At 37.0% G+C, this 19,221-nt stretch overlaps 2 protein-coding genes across 2 annotated transcripts; one reads left to right on the top strand and one right to left on the bottom strand.

The window, feature by feature from the left end:
- The first annotated feature begins 11,254 nt into the window (after positions 1-11,254).
- OR51F2D (olfactory receptor family 51 subfamily F member 2D) lies at positions 11,255-12,205 on the top strand. The gene has a single exon (XM_014741644.3). The coding sequence runs from the start codon at positions 11,255-11,257 to the stop codon at positions 12,203-12,205; it is 951 nt and encodes a 316-aa protein (XP_014597130.2).
- Positions 12,206-16,976: 4,771 nt separating this feature from the next.
- Positions 16,977-17,921, bottom strand: OR52R1H (olfactory receptor family 52 subfamily R member 1H). Its single transcript, NM_001391313.1, has one exon. It carries the CDS (start codon positions 17,919-17,921, stop codon positions 16,977-16,979), a length of 945 nt encoding a protein of 314 aa, NP_001378242.1.
- Between the last annotated feature and the right edge of the window lie 1,300 nt (positions 17,922-19,221).

Genomic DNA, 19,221 nt, shown 5'->3' on the forward strand with positions numbered 1-19,221 from the left:
ATAGCCTCACAGTCCTTATAACCTCATTTCTGTTGACCTTTGTCTCCACAGTACCTCAGTCAATCATGTATGGACAACATCAGAACCAAGTCACTGCCCAGAGTTAGTCTCTGAATTTTGGAGCATGCCACTCTAACTACATCATCTTATCTTTTTAAGTCTTTTATTCATTCCGTGTTTTCTACATCATCAATTCCTTTTACTTCTCTATATTTTTTCCAATCCTTTAAACTCTCTTTTCTTTGAATGTTCTTTTCTATAAGATTTAGTCCTCATAGTCCATCATTTTAATCATAGTCACGTGAATAATCTGAAAAACTATTTATCCATCATACCTATCTTCTATAACATAATTGTCAGAGAAACATTTACTTACTAGATTACCAGTTTATTTGAAGTAGATATAACTCAGGATAATCCAGTTGGAAGAGATGCATAGGGCAAGCTATGGAGGATGGGCCCAGAACTTCCATGCTCTCTTCAGGTGCCCGACTCTCTGAGCCCCTCCACTTGTTCACCAACCCAGAAGCTCTCTGAACTCTATCCTTTTTAGTTTTTATGGAGGCTTCATTACACTCGTGATTGATTAAATCATCAGCTGATGGCAATGGATTCAACCTCCTGTCGCTGTACCCTCCACAGAGGTTGTTGGGGGTGGGACTGAAAGTTCCAACCCTCTAATCTCATGATTCCTTCCCTTGGCAACCAGCCCCCATCCTTAAGTTTTCAAAGGGCCTTCCAAAAGACAGCTTTATCACTCTTGTAAGGAGAAATCCCAAAGGTTTTAGGAGCTCTGTGTCAGGAATGGGGTGGAAAACCAAAAGTATATTTCTTATTATAAATCACAGCATCACATGGGGTTTCCTCACACTACCAAGTGATTCTTGGACACCAGCTGGGTGTTGCACCATTCAAGTCAATTCTGACACTATCTATCTAGAGATAACATCAGATTCCACAGGGTGAAGACTCAGTCCCACAACGCTTTCCCCTCTCACACACACTTCAGAGGCCAAACAAAAGTCCAGGTGGTTACCTGTACTTATGATTGACTGGCTATAAATCAAAGGTTCCCAATACTCTCTCCTTGGATTTTATTATTTTGCAAGAGTAGCTCAGAGGACTCAGTAGAAACCAGTTTACTCTCTAGATTATCAGTTTCTTAGAAATGGTACATATCAATAGCCAAATGAAGAGTTACAGAGGGTGAGGTCCAAAAGAAAAAAGTTTCTGTCCACATAAAGTTTTGGACCTCACCATGGTGGCCCCTGGAAGCATTCCACTTCCCCAACCTGGAAGCTATCCATACCCTCTCCTTTTGGGTTTTTATGCAGGCTTCATTACATACGTATGATTGATTAAATCATTCACCATTGGTGATTGATTCAGCCTCCAGTACCTCTCTCTCTCAGAAAATCAGAGGGCAGGACTGAAATTTCCAGCCCTCTATTCATGGTTGATTTCTCTGACAAGCAGCCCCTATCCTTAAGTGCTTTCCACAAGTCACCTCATTAACATAAACCCAATAGTGGTAGAAAGGGGCTTGTCTGAACAATAAGACCCACATTTCACTTTTCTGGCTCTGAAGCAATTTCAGGAACTGAAGACAAAAGATCAAATTTTTTATAATATTTTTATAAAATGATGTTTCCATTGCTCTTATTGTTCAGGAAATTCCAAGGGTTTTGGAAGTGTTGTTCTTAAACAAATCCAGTTACTTCTCCAACAAAAATGGATTTATTCTGAGCCAGTCAGGATGGCCTAGGGGTTAAAGTTCAGTGCTCTGACTGCTTCGGTGGCCAGGGTTGATTTCCCGGTCATGTAACTACACCACCCATCTGTCAGTTACCATTCTGTGTTGGCGCCTCACATAGAAGAACTAGAAGGACTTACAACTAGGATATAGAACTATGCACTGGGGGGATGGGAAGAGAAAACAAAAAGAGGAAGATTGGCAACAGATATAAGCCCAGGGTCAATCTTTGCCTGAAAAAAACAATGGGTTTATTCAGGATCTGCAAAGCACTGCAATTCAAGGTCTATCACATGCTAGACCCCAAATAGCAAGAGAGGAGAAACTTTTACAGAGGGGGAAAAAGAAGCTGGATGGCTATTCGAGGTGTAGTGGTGTTTCATTGGCTCAGTTGTGATGGTCTCTCATTGGTGAGCTTCTTGTTTGTCTACAACAGGAAGTCTTTCTTCTTCCTGTTGGGTTCTGCAATCATCAGAGGACATGAGAGCTCCTCTTTTTGGCCTCCCAATTCCAATTTAATGAAGTTTGTGTTTATCAGTTTGACAGGAGCTATGAGCCAGGAGCTGTGGACAAAGACAAAACATATGTGAGAAATCACAATATTGCAACTTCCCTCAAACTCATATGTTAAATTTCTAACCCCCTAGTACTTTAGAATGTCACCTCATTTGAAACAGGGTCATTGCAGATGTAATTAGTTAAGATGAGGTTGTAATGAAGTAGCGTGGGTCCCTAGTCTAATATGACTGGTGTCTTTATAAAAAGGGGAAATTTGGATACAGACATATGCACACAGGGAGAACGTCATGTGGACATGAAGGCAGAGGTCAAGGTAATGTGTCTACAAGACAAGGTTTCCAGCAAACTGCTGAAGATAAGAGAGAGGCGAGGAACAGAAGCTCGTTCATAGACAATGGAAGGAACCAACCCTGAGATGCCTTCATCTCTGACTTCTAAGCTGCAGAGTTATGACAACAAATTTTCGGTTATGCTACTCATTTGTGGTACTTTCTTATGACAGCCTTAACAAACTAATACACAATAAATACATTTCTATTCCTTATTCTAAATGTTCATCTTTAAAAAATTACGCTTCACATAAGCCAGTGAATTTTTAAAAATAGTTCTAGTGAAATTATTTAGTTAGACAGAGCCCCTGCGGAACATATTTGCCTCATGTTCCAAATACCCTAGCGGTGGCCTTGTATGTTATTGAAAAAACTATAGAGAAGAAAAGCCCAAACCATAATTAATTGATTTTAAACAGAGAAATGAGTGCCCTTCAAAGACAGAAAAATGCCTTTATGGTGCAAGAACAAATGGATATCTGTATGAAAAGCAAAATGATCCTCAGCTCCTACCTCAATATAAAAAATCTTTGTTTCAGATGTAACATGAACCTAAATTTGAAAGTTAAAATTTTAAAGATACCAAAGGAAAAAATGGGATAATATCATCCTGAACTTGAGGAAAGCAAAGGTTTCTTAGACAGGACACAAAAAGCATTAGTCATAGAAGAAAAAAATTCAACAACTTATCAAAACAAAATAATCTACTACAAAAGATACCATTATGAAAGTGAAAAGGCAAGCCACAGATGAAGAAAATATTCCCAATGCATATATCTGAAAAGCAAGGTCCATCAATGAATAGGAAGACAAACAGGTCATTAAAATGTTAAGCAAGTGATTTAAAGAGGCACTTCACAAATGGAGGTAAATGAATGGCTAATACACATATAAGAAGGTGCCTAACATTGTTCTTCAGTAGGGAAATGAAAATTCAAACCGCATTATGATACCAAGGCAAACTCATCAGAATAACTAAAATTGAATACATTGACTATACTAAGTATCGGCAAAAATGTGGGTCAATTAGAGCACTCATGCACATCAGGAATCTTTTTAGCAACTTCTAGTACAGTTAAGCATTTTTTGGACCAAGCAGGTCCACTTCAAGATACATACTTCAAAAAAATGATTTATGTTTACAATATAAATGTCAAGGGATGTTTATAGTACCCATAGACAAAACAGGTAAAATGTGGAAACAACTCAAGTATATGTCAATCAGAGATTAGTTAAATTTTGCAATACCTATGCAATAAAAAAATTCTTAGCAAAGAAGAAAAATGAATAAAGAACTCAAAAAAAGTACTTATATGAGAATATATGTATTTATATAAAAGTTATGTATATAATAATTATTAAGTATATATATATAGATATATATCATATCTCTCTCTCTATAAGTATTGGAGAACTTTTAGCACCAAGGATAAAGAGTAGGGCCTGATGCTTTAAAAGAGAGAAAAGATGACCTGCAAAGGAAAGCCAATTAGTTTAGTTTTCGTCTGCACAGGCCTAGTAATGACAGGTGAGATTTGTTTAATAGTTTCAACAAGCCAAGTTCTACTCAGAAGGTTTTAAAACTATATAGTTACATATTCTCTACAAACCCAGTGAAACAGGTATCAATCACCTCATTTTGCAGGTAGGAGAACCAAAGGCACAGAGAGGTTAAGGTTTTACAGTGTAGACATATAGAACCAGAATTTGATCTCTTATTCACTGTATTAAACTAAACCCTAAACTGTTCAGAGAAGGTTATTTAAAGCCTAACAATTCTATATACAGCCAATTAACAATACATTTTAAGAACAGAAAGGAGATTTTAGACAGGTAGAAAGAAGGAAAATTTATTATTTATACCTCACATCCATTTTTTTCTGAATAAAACTAGATTATGTGCTAGAGCAAAATGAAACAAATATTCAGCAAAGTTCAACAATTATTAACCAAGTAGGAATGGACATTACTCAGGGGCACCAGGTAATGTAATTTCAGGAAAATAATCATTCAACATGCCCCCAAAATGCAAAATATATGAAAGGCTTGCACAAAATATGGCCTCAAAGCAGAAGTAGTTTCAGAAATTCAGAACTCAGGCTCCAGCTCAGACTTAATGAATCAGAATTTTCATTTTAACAAGATCTTAAGGATATTTGTATACTCATTAAACTCTGCAAACATTTAATTACTGTTATGGATAAATAGCAGTATGTCATGAGTGAGATGATGAAGAAACCTTGTCTTTGTCCTGATAGCAGGCAAAATGAAAGAAAATTTGAATTCCAGAGAAAATAGGAAGTTGTCCCAGAAAATCATGGTCCAATATAAATTAAACAGAAATTTGACATAAATATGGGCAATTGAATCAGTGTAAAAGGAAGCAGTCAATTTTACTTTAAGGAATGAATGCCTCCTTTTATAGAGATATGCATTTAGCGATATAGAATAGGTGATTCCTTTTTCTGGTCACACCATGTGTTCAAGATTCTGTGTAGAATAATTTTTATTTAATCATATTTCCATCAAACTTTATTTGCTTTAAAGTTCAAACAATGGAAACATGAATATGTAATACTTAATCATAGCTGCAAGGCCATATGTACATTTATTTATCTTATTCAGGGTAATATTATGCTCTAGGTGACTATTGTTGAGGGTAGAAAAAGAAGAGAAGGGAAGTATAAGGACATTTCTTGCCTGCACCCTATTTAGCAGTGAATAGAATATAAAATTAATCAAGAAAAAAAAGAGAATGTTTATATTTATTGAAAAATATTATAAAGATAATAAAATAATTAAAAGGGAGATGGTAAACATATCATTTAGACCTGATTTATTCTAGTGTGGTAAGTCTCCTGGGAATTTCTAGTCCTCCCACCTAGGATCACACTGCTCATGTGATTATATTATCTCCAAGCCCTAAGGGTCTCTGGCAGCAGGGCTGGGTTACATGCTGGGCTCCTTATAGAAGGCAAGGTCCGGGAGCCACCTACATATACACTTGGCTGGGCAGAGAGTGGAAAGAGCAGCTCTCCCTCTGTAGGGAGCCAGGTAAGAGGCTAGGACCAGAAAGAGCAGACCAAGAACAGGGACTGTTGAGAGCTAACCTGGATGCCAAGGGATAGAGCCTGGGAAGGACAAGGGGTGGGGAGGCAGGTACTTAGAGGCAAAGGACAGCAAATCAGAAGGGAAAGAGTAGAGATATTAGGAAGAGGGGTTCAGAGTGACAGGCTGAAGCTGAAGGTGGTGGGAATTGTGAGAAATCGTCGAGAAGTTTGTAAAGAAACATTTCTTTCCAGGAGAAAATATTAAAATCAGTCACGTCAAGGAAATGGAGCAAATTGTTGTGATTCTGTGTGGCTCAAATTTGACATTGATTGTATATTTTACTGTTGCTTCAGTCAGCTTTTAAATTTGACAGATTTCTGTATCCCTATTTGCTAGAAATTCAGATCTTTGAGTTTCTTCACTTGGCATCAGATCAACCTTTTTATAGGATCCTTGGTAGTCTGAGCTTTCTAATAGCTCTCAATAGAGATCATTTGTCTTTAGAAAGAAGTGCTTCAACACATCTTGGCACTTGACCATTACAGAACCAGCTGGAAAGAGACAGACCAGGTATATTTTTAAAGTCCAAGGTTTACAGATGAAGAATCTTAGGAAAGATTTATCAACGTCCTGCCTCCTGCCAATGTTGGAGCAGGGACTTCTACTTTCATCTTTATTATTTTCCTGGGCCAGAGAATTACATTCCAATGTCCACCATTTCCTTCATGACCCAAACCCCGGGACACAGAAATCTATTTAGTGTTATTGCCCCTTTCCCAACTCCCTCACCGTCTATCACACTACAGACCATCACCAAAGAAGCAGCAGGCACATAATCTAGTTTAGGGTCGTTGCAGAAGCATTCTTTGGTCTTGGCCTTCTAATGTATATATACAGTGCTGCCCTTTGTAGTTTACACATGTCTTTTGCAATCAGTTGTATTTAAATTTGATGCAGGCAGTGTTCTGTATCAATATTTTACTTAATGGCTTTAATTTCATCTTATTTAAGAAAGCACTCCCTAAAAAAGTCACAAATGTGTTTCACTTATTTATTCTAATATTACTATAGCTTTTTTTGCCTTGAAATTCTTAATGCAAATACAGAGATGTGTAAAATAGGGTCCTTTTTATATTTTTACAAATCATCAGTCAACTGACCAAACATCATTTACCACATATCAGTTCTTTTTCTAGTGATATAAGATTCCGTTGCCATCATATTCTTTAACATCATGTATACATTTTTTAAAAATAGTATTATCTTCTCAGGATATATATTTTTAAACATTATCTATTACATTTTGTTAATTACAATAGCTTTATATTACATTTTGACATATCACTTTGACTAATCACTTTGTCATTTTCAATATTATAGTAAACAGATTTGCACATTTATAGTACCTAATACATTTTAGGATCCATCTGTCACTATCCATTAAAAACTAATGTGTGTTATTGATTGATAAGGCTTTGAATTTAGGAGTGTTAACGGGAGAATTCACATCTTTTCACTATTGAATATTCATTCCTATCTTCAGGAAAGGATTAAAGGACTTTCTCCATGTTCTTCAGTAAATTTTCACAGACCATCCCTAACTTGCCAAATGCAAACTTTTATTATATTAATATATTGTATAGTTTTGTGTCTATTGTAAATAAGTCCTTATTTTTATAAAATTTCTTCAGTGGTTATTTTCTGTGAACAGGAAAAGCCATAAATTTGTGATCTTGGTCTTTTATTTGGTCACTTTGGTAGATTGTATTAATAGAGTTTCCAGTCTGTTCTTTTGGATTTTTCAGTTAAAAAACCAACTAAATCCTAAATGAAGACAGTGTTATTTCTTTCCAAAGGTAACAGTATCTGCTTTTATTTCCTTGTCTTTTTTCATTTTCTAAGACTCTGTTCTATGAAATGTTGAATAGTAGTTGTGTTAGCAGATGTCCTTATTTCATCAACAATTTCAATAGAAATGCTTTTAATAGGTCACCAGTGAATATGTTTGCTCCAGGTTTCTGAAAGATACCTTTCATTTGGGAATTTATTTTCTTCCTAAATTTTAAAAATTTTGTCATGAATTGCCATTCAATTTTCTGATTTTTTCCTCATTGCTTGAAAAAATCATGCTTTGACTCCTTTAATCTGTTACTGTATTCATACCATTGATAGATTTCTTATGCTGAATGACTTTTTCATTTATAAGACACGGTCTACTGTGTCAAAATACAATATTCTTTAAGAGCACAGTTGCATCTGGCTTGCTAAAAGTTATTTATAATGTTTGTTTATCTCATCATAAATTATTAGATGAATAACTTTTCATCTTCTTTTTTCCTCTGGTTACAAAACTCATTCTCATTTGTTTGAGAGACATATGTACTCTCTGAAATCTTTTCCCAGTCTTACTGAGATTTAACTGACATGCATCACTGTGGAAGTTTTAGGTGTACCTTCTGTCTTTTTATATGCTCTAGAATAGGACTGCTCAACATCAGCTCTCCTGACATTTTGGGCTGGATAATTCTTTTTTGTCTTTTGCATTTTTGGACTTATGCCTTCTGGCATCCACCTACTAGATGCCAATAGTACTCGCTCCCCAATTGTGACACCACAACTGCCTCCAGGCATTGCCAATTGTCCCTGGGGGGCAAAATTCCCTCTCTTCTGCTCTATTAAAATTCATAAAATGTAAAAATACTTCAGTTTTTTTCACTTTTTTTGATTCTTGGTGGAGTTTTTCCTGTCACTGACATTTCTTCTCTGCTGGATTTGATTTGTTGGGCTAGTTTGGTGACTGGCGCTATCCTAAAAAATTATTCATTTTATATCTGTTGCCAAATATAGTGTTGTACATACTATTGCAATCTATTTAAAGTTTTATTTATCTAGCTATATTTTTGTTTTCTTTCTTACTTCTCATGCAATTAATCATGCTTTGTCTATGATTTTCTTGGCCACTTTTGAAAAAAGTTTACATATTTTCTTTTTAAATAATTAGGTTTGGGTGTATTGTTAACTCATTCATTTCTGCTTTTTGTCTGTGTTAATTGCTTTTTTTGACATTTATTCAAATATTTTCATAGTATCTTATATTAGAAACATAAACAATAATATTCTAGCTCCTTGTTTTCTAATAAATGCATATTCTTCAGGCTGTACATTGCACTCCAATGTCTTGCCCCACAGGTTTTGGTACATGCATTTCTCAATTTATTCACTTCAAAAGATTCTTTTTCTCATTTATATTTTTATGACATAGAGAAGATGCTTAATAAATGGATGGGGCTATTGCTTTGGACCTTTGTTATTATCTATCTATAATAAATGATTACTATTTTTAGGTTAATTTAATAGTCCAGATTATGCACTATGAATATCTGAAAGAGATTATTTTGTTGTTTAAATAAAGAGGTGGTGGAAGTAAAAAGAGATATAGTAGAGGCTGAAGAGAAAACACTTGGTAATTGGGAGTGGTAGTTATTTGAAAGATAAAAGACTACAGTGTAACTCTCAGAGTTCTGATTTAGATAACTGGTTAATTTTTTTTGTGAAAATTATAAGATTTATACAGAATATTTAGGAGTAAGAACAATTATAGAGAAAAATGATCAATTTGATTTTGAACATGCTAAATTTGATATACTGATTAGAAATCCAAATGGCAATGTCCAGCAGGAAGTTCTATCTTTGGGAACCAGGAAACTAGAGTTGGCTTTCAGATATTTATTTAAAATTTCTGTTTAAATAAGTGAAAGATGAAGCTGCAAAAATTGGTACAATAATCTTTTAGACATGAGAATGGGCAAAGAGCGGATTCGTGAAGGATACCATAGCTAAGGTTCTCGGTGCAAAAAAAAGTCAGAGAAAAAAATTGCTCAGTGGTGGGAGAAAAATATTAGAGCCTAATGCCATCCAATACATGGGGAGAGAAGATTTCCAGGAAGAAAGTATCATCAGCATAATACGTAAGTGGTGGATAAATAAGATGTTACTAAAGGAGTCAATTGAATTTGGCAGTTCTATTTTGGTGCTATTTTCCATAGTAGGTGTATCCTTGACATCTGATTTTCTGGATCCTTTGTACACAGAGACTATTAATGATGAGATAGATTCCTTTCCCGAGAAGCCTAAAGAACTTCATATCTGCAGAATTTATATGGAATTCACATCTGAAACTTAGTACTCCACTCCAAAGATGCCACATTGACCATAATGTGTCTCTGTAAGCACACATCTGAGAAACTTTTGTCAGGGATGTTCATCAGACTTGTTTGGAGATTTGTTCTATGCATTCCTCAGCCTTATCGAATGAAGATATTGGGGTCATATTCGCAGGTTTCAACTCTAGCTCTTCTGCTGCCTCACTGCATAATTTGGGGCAAATTGCTTAATCACTTTAAACATGTTTCCACATGAATATATTAGGAATAACAATTTTTTATTCTTGATTGGATAGTCATGATTAATGGATGAGATTATGAGTATGAAGATCATTGCATCTGGCACATGGTATGTGTTAAAGAAATGTTGGCTGTTACGGTTCCTTGTGTTTTAGCAGTAGCCTCTGTGACAATTTATCAAAATGTAATGCTTACTGCTCTGTGTTACAATAATGGCAAGATTTGTCTTTCTGCCTGCCTTCTCCCTCCCTCCCTCCCTTCCTTCCTTCCTTGCTTCCTTTCATCCTTCCTTCTGTCCTTCCTTTTTTCCCTCCTTTCTCCCTTCCTGCTGTCTTTCTTTTCTTCCTTCCTTCCTACCTTCTTTCCTTCCTTCCTTCCTTCCTCACTCCCTCCTTCCCTCCCTCCCTCCCTCTTCACTCTCTTCAATTTCTCTCTTTATTTCTTTTCTCCATCTTTGTTATATAATATATGGTTTCCCTCAACAATTAGACAGTCCTTTATAAAGACAATCTTGTGTGATTATTTAATTTTGAGTCTTAGTTTCCTCAAATGCAAAACACATAGAAACCTATGTACCTCCTAGCATTGGTGTATGGAAACAATTACATAATGCTATAAATGTCAATAAGACAGGCAACTCTCAACAAATGAGAGTAATACTTATTTCTTGTAGGGTGGTTCTTTAGACCACCTTGTCATCACATATATAAACAGTACACTTGTGTGTCTTGAGGATGTCTTTGGTATCCTGGATATATCCCGGGAAAACCTAATAATATCCATATTTAGAATGTGACTTGATTTTTCAGAGCTTTATTCTGGGATCAAAAATTTATTTCCAAAATTAGTAAAATCCAGATTTCTCATCATATTGTTTAGGTATTATATTGGGGACTCTATAGTCAAAGATGATTTAATTGTGATGTTTGTCGTCACCAAAGATATTACAGATCTAGGAAAAATTTAACGTGGAATTAATCAGGGAATTCTCTCTTCTCAAGAAATGAGAAATGTTGAGAGGTGGAGAAAAGAAGCTTGCAGCTCTAGAAAATTCAGAAAATACTAAAGTTCTTGGAGATTCAGCAATAGTAATACAGTGTATCTCAGGGTGCCAGAAAGATATTCTCAGTGATAAGCTATGTATTCAGTGTCTGTCATATTTAATTATTCACATATCCCTTTCTTCTCAGTCCCTCATTATGTTGGTCCTCAATAACACCAATGCCCAGCCTCTGACCTTCCTCTTGACGGGTATCCCAGGCCTGAAAGAAGCCTTGGTCTGGATCTCCATCCCTTTTTGTCTTCTGTATATTATCGCACTCTCTGGGAACAGCATGATCCTGTTTGTGATTCTCCGTGAGCAGAGCCTCCATGAGCCCATGTATTATTTTCTTTCTATGCTTTCAGCCACAGATCTGAGCTTGTCCCTGTGCACACTTTCCACTACCCTTGGGGTCTTCTGGTTTGAAGCTCGAGAGATCACCTTAAATGCCTGCATTGCCCAAATGTTCTTTCTCCATGGATTTACTTTCATGGAGTCTGGGGTTCTCCTGGCCATGGCCTTTGATCGTTTTGTGGCTATTTGTGACCCACTGAGATACACCACCATCCTCACCAGTGCCAGGATCGCCCAGATTGGGGTGAGCATGTTGATAAGGGATGTTGCTGTGATGTTACCAGTTGTGCTCTTTGTCAAGAGGCTATCCTTCTGCAGTTCTATGGTTCTTTCACATTCTTACTGCTACCACGTTGACCTCATTCAACTCTCATGCACAGACAACAGAATCAACAGCATCCTTGGTCTGATTGCACTCTTCTCCACGACAGGGTTTGACTGTCCTTGCATCTTGCTCTCCTATGTCCTGATCATCCGCTCTGTGCTCAGCATTGTTTCTTCAGAGGGGCAGCAGAAGGCCTTCAACACTTGCATATCTCACGTCAGTGCTGTTGCCATCTTCTACATCCCTCTCATCAGCTTGTCTCTTGTCCATCGCTACGGCCATTCAGCACCTCCATTTGTCCACACCATCATGGCCAACGTCTTCCTGCTCATCCCTCCTGTACTCAACCCTATCATCTACAGTGTGAAGACTAAGCAAATTCGAAAGGCTATTGTCAAGGTCCTAATTCAGAAGCGTCTCCAAATCTAATCACTGTTATCTCAGTGTAGTGATAAAGCCACTTATGAATGAATGGTTTTGTAGAATGTGGTGATTGTCCCCACAGTGAATAGATATGTCTCCAACAGTCCAAACTATCAACTTATAAGTTTTATATTTGCTTCATTAGTTTTCCTGTCAGGAATTCCTTATTAATACCAACTAAATCATGATGCTGTTTTCAAGATAAAGTTAGATAATATATGTAAACAGCTATTTATATTTGAAAGTAGTCCAAGACCTGAACAAAATATTCATTGAAACTTTATACAATTCTAAAAGTCGAGATTTAATGTAAGAAATTTTGTTACTAAGCCAGTTGTTATTTTCTGAATGATATGCAAAAAGCACTATAATTAGTTGATTTTTTCCCCTTAAAATCTCAATTCTCTTCATACTTCCAAAATAGCCGTACTATAGAGTGAATCCTAAAGTACACATCAGTAATACAATATTGGATCTCACTTAAGTAATTTGGGAAGGGTCAATTCCTACAAGGAGCTCTGTGTTTTTTAAATTTATTTGTCCCGCAGCCCCACTTTCTGGCTTTGTTGTACGTTCTGGCTCAGAAATAAACTCAAGGATATAATTTAGATTATTCTTTTTCTGTTTCTTCCTCTACAGAATGTCACTGGACAATTACAGCTACTTGTACATATGCACCTGCAGTGGTGCAAAGGCCTGTACAAAATCTCAGTGTTGGTATCTTGAGGGCTTCCAGAAACTAGAAAATCATAAATCTTTTCCATGATGGTCCCTACTTAAGACAGACACATTGAGAATCGGAACCTAAAGACTGACTCCAGGTTTATTTGGGATGGAGATGAGGTGAAGGCTGTGTTCTGCAATGTCAGGAATTGTACCTCCTTGAGACTTTCTCTTCTACCTCCTCTAGCCCTGGGAGTTCGAGGCTCAGAAGATAGGATAGGGTAGTCAGTGACTCCAGGATTAGCAGCCTGAGAATCAACATTAAAACACACAATCAGATCCTTAGGGTATAAAGGAGCAACTGTGATGACAGCAGATTGTTTCAGGTGATGTGAGAGTACAGAGGAGGGGTTTCGGGGATGCAGTATGAAATTTTTACCTCTATAAGCCAACATCAAACACAGTACTGGCACATAGTAATTGATGAAGAAATGCTTGTTGAATGTGAGTGGAAAATGCCTTCATACTAATGACACTGTGTTTGGCTCTGTGCCGAGTGGACAGTACTGACAAAGCATTCACCTTTTGAATTACTCTAGAACTGAGCCCTAAGAGCATGATTTGACTCTGAGTAACATTTAAAAACCAGGAGAAGCTGACTGGCAAGGGACTACTTTGTTAAGTTCTTTCTGGCCTCTCTTAGTCACTATGTCACATTAGAGGTGTGCATTACTTGAGAGGAGAGAGCCACTATAATGACTCTGTCCATATTACAAATGGGAAATTGAGTCCCTCACTCCAAATGCTCACTTGATAGCTTTTGTAAATGACCATAGACATGCTTGAGTTTAGTTACAAAGTTGATGTTCCGGATCTACTGGTTTTTTAGGTTATAATGAAGGCAATCATCTATTTTCATTGATTCAGAATCCTTTAGGATGCCTGTAACCATGATAGAGCTGCATAGCCTAAGTATTAGTTTTTATATTGGTGCTGGGATTGTAGATAATCAGTGTGCTTATTTCATTCATCTTGTACTAATTAGATTCTCTCATTGCCAATTTCTCTTGTTTTCCTCTCTATTCCATCATCTAACAGAATGTTTCGTGCAAGGTGATTGCTCAATAGATATTTCTTGAATAGAAATTTTAAATGTTCTGAATACTTTATGTTTCTTAGTAAAAAGAAGTGAGTGAGGGAAAAATTTTACTTATATAACAAATTTACCTTATTCGTCGAACAACATCCTTCTTAATTTCTGGGGCAATAATGAAAGGAGCCCTTCTAACTGAGGAGTCTGGAATCCAATTTTGGAGGAAGGAGGCAGAAATGATCCTCCAAATGCGATCTTGTGGTCAGTAGAGGAATTGTTGGGACAGTGGTATGGGGCACAGGTACAAATTTTTTTTCATAGCGAACTAGGTTTGGGGATAGAATAGTGAACACTTATGCTATAGTTTATGGAATTTATATTCAAGTAAGAGGATCAGATGATAAATAAGTAATTTAAATAGTTACAGGTTGTCTTGAGATATGGAGGAGATTAAATCTTTTTGCTAAAAGAAAATTTTAGGAGGCAGAATATGGTTGAGGTACGTAGGTTAAGAAGCATCTCGTTGATAATGTGGTATTAGTTGAGATTTGAAGGATAAGAGGGAGACAGAATATCCTAGAAAATGACAATGAGGGGAAGTGGGATGATAAGAGCAAAGCCCTAAGACAGAAAAGAGCTTGATGTGTCTGGAAGTAAAAGAAGGCTAGAAAGGCTGAAGCAGAGGAGAAAGCTGACAAAGGACCAATTGACGCATGTTGAAGAAGCATACTATACTACTCAGCAATAATAGGAAATGAATTACTCACAGCTGCAACAGTGTGGATGAATCTGCAAAACCTTATACTGAGTGAAAGACACCAGACTCAAAAGAATGCATCATTTATTCTTTTACCTATATAAAGCTCTACTGTGAGAGAAATTAATCTATAGTGAAAGAAATCAGGTCAGGGTTTGCCTGGTTGGGGTGGAAAGGTAGTGATTGACAACAAAGAGGCAGGAGAAGTCTTTATAAAGTGATGGAAATGTTCTATATCTTAATTGGGTGGTAGCTACACAGGCATTTACATATGTCAGAACTCATCAAGCTAGATATTAAAATATTTGCACTTTATGGTCACAAGTTATACAGCAATGAAGCTAATTTTAAAAAGAAAAAAAGAGGGGCCAGCCCTGTTGCCAAGTGGTTAAATCTCCATGTGCTCTGCTTTGGCGGCCCAGGTTCGCAGGTTTGGATTCTTGGCGTGGACCTGCATCACTCACCATCCATGCTGTGCAGGCATCCCACATACAAAATAGAGGAAGATTGGCATGGATGGGAGCTCTGGGCTAATCTTCCTCAAGGAAAAAATGAAAAAAAAAAAAAGAGAGAGAGAGATGTACAATCCTTAACTGATTTGCTGATACAGAGATCCTGGTCCCTTATAATTCTAAAATTTTGGAATTATGAAAATGCTCCTTCAGAATATCATTTTGGGGGCACTTTTAGAATCCAATGGCTAGTTCTTTCTTGGGGAAGCAACCATGTTCTTGATTTCTCTTAAAGCACCTTCATCCAATGTCAGTTTTATTAACTCAGTGCTTGAGTTGTAGAACCTTCTTCACTATTGGTTGACTTTGCAAGGAAGCTGGTGAATGAGGATAAAAATACAAATGCAGTGATTGTGATGGATATGTTTGTTGCCTTGTTTGTGGTGATGGTATCACGGGTGTATGCATCTGTCCAAACTCATCAAAATTATGCACTAAATATGTGCAACATTCTCTGTGCTAAGAAGACCTCGATAAAGTTGAAAAATAAGAAAAAATAAAGGAAACGTACTTTTATGAAATTAACAATTTTTTACTTTAGAAGGAAATTGAATATTAAGAAATATGATTAAAATTTCTAGTGACTTTCTCACTGCCTTTAACTGTGCATAATCTATCTTCAGAAGAAAATTTTCTTCCTCATTCTTTTCCAAAACTTCTTCATTCTGAAATCCATTGTCATCAGGGAATCAGCAAAGTTTTTAAAGAGAGACCCACACTCGCAAACATAATCCTCATTGTTAGTTTTGAAAAGCTGTGATTCTGGCTGAAATTTTACACCTAGATTCTCAAACTTTTCTGGAATTTACTTTATTCCAGAGTCCCTCATCCTTTCAGACTGCCAACTGCACTCCCCTAGGTTTTGGCACTGAAAATTCCTTTACTGTACACTTTTCTTGTTGTTTCAATTACTTTTTTCTCATACCAAAATTAAACTTCCTTAATTGAGAATAATTTTTAAAAATACATAAATGTACGAAAAATAAAACTAAAATACCACAAATCTCCCTATTCTCAGTACCTATTATTAGCAATATATTTCCCAAATATTTTTCTATACATATGCAGTCGTTTTTAGAATCGGTGTCAGCCTTGTGTACAATTGTTTTTTCTTTTTTATTTAATATTATATCTTGAACATTTTTCAAATCCATAGATACTCTTAGCAAATACAGTAGTTCAATGATACATGATATGCAATTGCTCGTTGCTTCATCTGATTTCTTGTAGTTCAATATTTGAATGTTTTTCTGTTTTTTTGAAATGAATAATGAATCTATGAATGCTTTTTGTTGTTTTCAAAAATTCTAATTCTATAAAGAGATTCCAAGTTGGGCAAAATGTATGTACTTTTTAACTGTTTTGATGGAAATTTCTAAACTCCTTCTGAACAAGGTATACCAACTTATACTTCTACCAATGGTGTAAAAATAATTTTCACTTTAGGAGTCTATGAAAGGTTACACTTTTTTCAAGTCTTCACTAATTTGATAGGTGAACATAATTTTTATTGTTTGCGTGTGATGATAATCCTAGGTCAGTTCAGCATTTATTATCAATCCCATGTCTCGGAGAGTTCTTGTTCTGGGCATCCTGAAAATTCTTTCTTTTGCTTCTGGATGGTGGCTGACTACTGAGCCAGTTGTTCAGACGTGACTTTGTGATGATACATGATGGCCTGGAAAACTTTCTGCATTTAGGTCCCCATATCAGTGGGGTGATTAGGGTGGTCATGATGTCGTGCCTCTTGGCTCAGGGGTCTTTCCCACAACATCCTTGAATAACCCTGTCCCTGACCTGTTTGGTTCTAACTCCGTAGATGATGGGGTTGAGCATGGGAGGGACCAGTAAATAGAGATTAGCGAACATGATGTGTACCACTCGGGGCACATTATGTCCAAAGCGGTGGGTGAGGAAAGTAAAGAGGGCTGGGATATAAAAAGCCAAGATGACACAGATATGGGAAGCACATGTGCCAAAAGCCTTGAGCCGGGCTTCAGCAGAGGGCAACCCCAGCACAGTTCTCAAAATCATCACATAGGATATACTGATGACAATCGTATCAAAGCCAACCACAGAGAAGGCCACAAAGAGCCCATATGCACGATTTATGGTAGTGTCAGCACACACCAGCTTCAGCACAGCCATGTGCTCACAGTATGACTGGGGAATGACCTGGTTGAGACAGAAAGGCATCCTGGAGACCATGAAGCAGAAGGGGCTCACCCACAGCAGCCCTCTCGCCATCACTACTGCCCCCAGTTTACCCACCACAGATGGGGTGAGGATACTAGGGTGGTGGAGCGGGAAACAGATAGCCACATAACGATCCAAGGCCATAGCCATGAGCACCCCAGACTCCACAGAAGAAAAGGCATGAATGAAGAAGACCTGGATGAGGCAGGCATGGTATTCAATCTCATGAGCATGAAACCAGAGTATAGCCAGCATTTTAGGTTGGGTGGAAGAGGAGAGGACCAGGTCAGTGATAGCCAGTATGGCCAGAAACAGGTACATGGGCTCATGCAGCGTGTGGTCAGTTCGGATTATATGAAGGATAGTGATATTGCCAACTATAGCCACAACATACATGATGCCTAATGGAAAAGCAATCCAAAATTGGGAATTCTCGAGTCCTGGGATCCCAAGCAGAATGAAGAAAACAGGATGAGAAGAGTTCTTCCCTGAAGCCAACATCACAGGCTCATTAATTTGTTCTCCATTTGCAAGACAATCTACTTTCTGCAGGTGATAACAATCAAATAAATCATTGTTATTATGTATAATCTTTTGGAAGAAGCAATTGAATGTTAGAGCATTTGAGCTTAATGGTAGACTTCAATAATTTCAACTGTTTTAATAAATGAAATTTTGCAACATAAAGTGATGCTACTCTTTATTCTTTACTCGCATTTATGTCATTCAAAAGGGGATCAGAATATAGTAGCTCCAAGTGTAATTTTCTTGTAAGAATCCAATATTTTTCTTCTAAGTAGGATCTGCTAAGGGAAAATCACCTTGACATACAATGTAATAGTGATTCTTGTCTTTCTATTCTTTAGATCTAAGAAGTGATCTGTTTAACCTTTCCCAACGGTCTTTTTCCTCCTTCTGTTTAAGCCACTTGGGGAACTTCTCAGGGTAGGAAACCAGTTTGGAAAACACTTTGACCTAAAGGCTCAAGCAGTGTACGTAGTGATTTTGAGTGACCTTTGACTCTAGAACAGTCACCGTGAGGATTTGGGCTGGGAGATTACTGACTGACTGACTGTGCACCTGTGATTAAACTGGTTATCTTTAACGCATGACTCCTCCTCGATTAGGATTCAGCAAACTTGTTTCTGTAGAGGTCAGATCATAAATATTTTAGGCTTTGTGGGCCATACAGTCTCTGATGTAACTGGTCAGCTTAGCCATCGTAGCATGGAAGCACCTACAGTCAATATATAAATCTGCACGTGTGGCTATATTCCAATAAAACTTTGCTGGAACAACTAACAAATAAATGAAAGAAATAATTGCTGATATTCAGTGGCAATGGACTTGTTAACTGATTAACCATATCTTAAAATGTTCTGATAGAATTTTCTAAATACTACTTTGACACCATGCCCACAAGAGAGATATGTCCTGTCCTCATATGAGAGATTGCTCTGCTGACTTTGGAATGTCATCCTCAGCCCATGCTTGTATTACATGGGTTGATCCTACTGCCTCATGTCTCGGGTGACCACTACCTTTCTCAGAGCCAATGGCCCAAAAACTCACCTGGTTCTTACCCCACATCTTTTCACTATCCAGTTTCAATTGACCTGAGCCTTTGTTTGAAATCATTAGTTTTTACCTCCTCCATAACAGAGACACCTAGTTAGGAAGAAGATCTTTTCAAATCCCCCTTAACAAATCACTTCCGAGGACTAACAGATGTTTCATCCCCTCAGACCCAATGGTTCCTAAAAGGATTTCTCCAAGAACCCAAATATATATAATGTCTTTC

The sequence above is a fragment of the Equus caballus genome, chromosome 7 (genome assembly GCF_041296265.1).
Source record: "Equus caballus isolate H_3958 breed thoroughbred chromosome 7, TB-T2T, whole genome shotgun sequence".
Lineage (NCBI taxonomy): Eukaryota > Metazoa > Chordata > Mammalia > Perissodactyla > Equidae > Equus > Equus caballus.

What these genes read in the sequence shown, in the direction of transcription:
- OR51F2D (XM_014741644.3), top strand. Translation starts at nt 11,255, where the DNA reads ATGTTGGTCCTCAATAACACCAATGCCCAGCCTCTGACCTTCCTCTTG.
- OR52R1H (NM_001391313.1), bottom strand. Translation starts at nt 17,921, where the DNA reads ATGTTGGCTTCAGGGAAGAACTCTTCTCATCCTGTTTTCTTCATTCTG.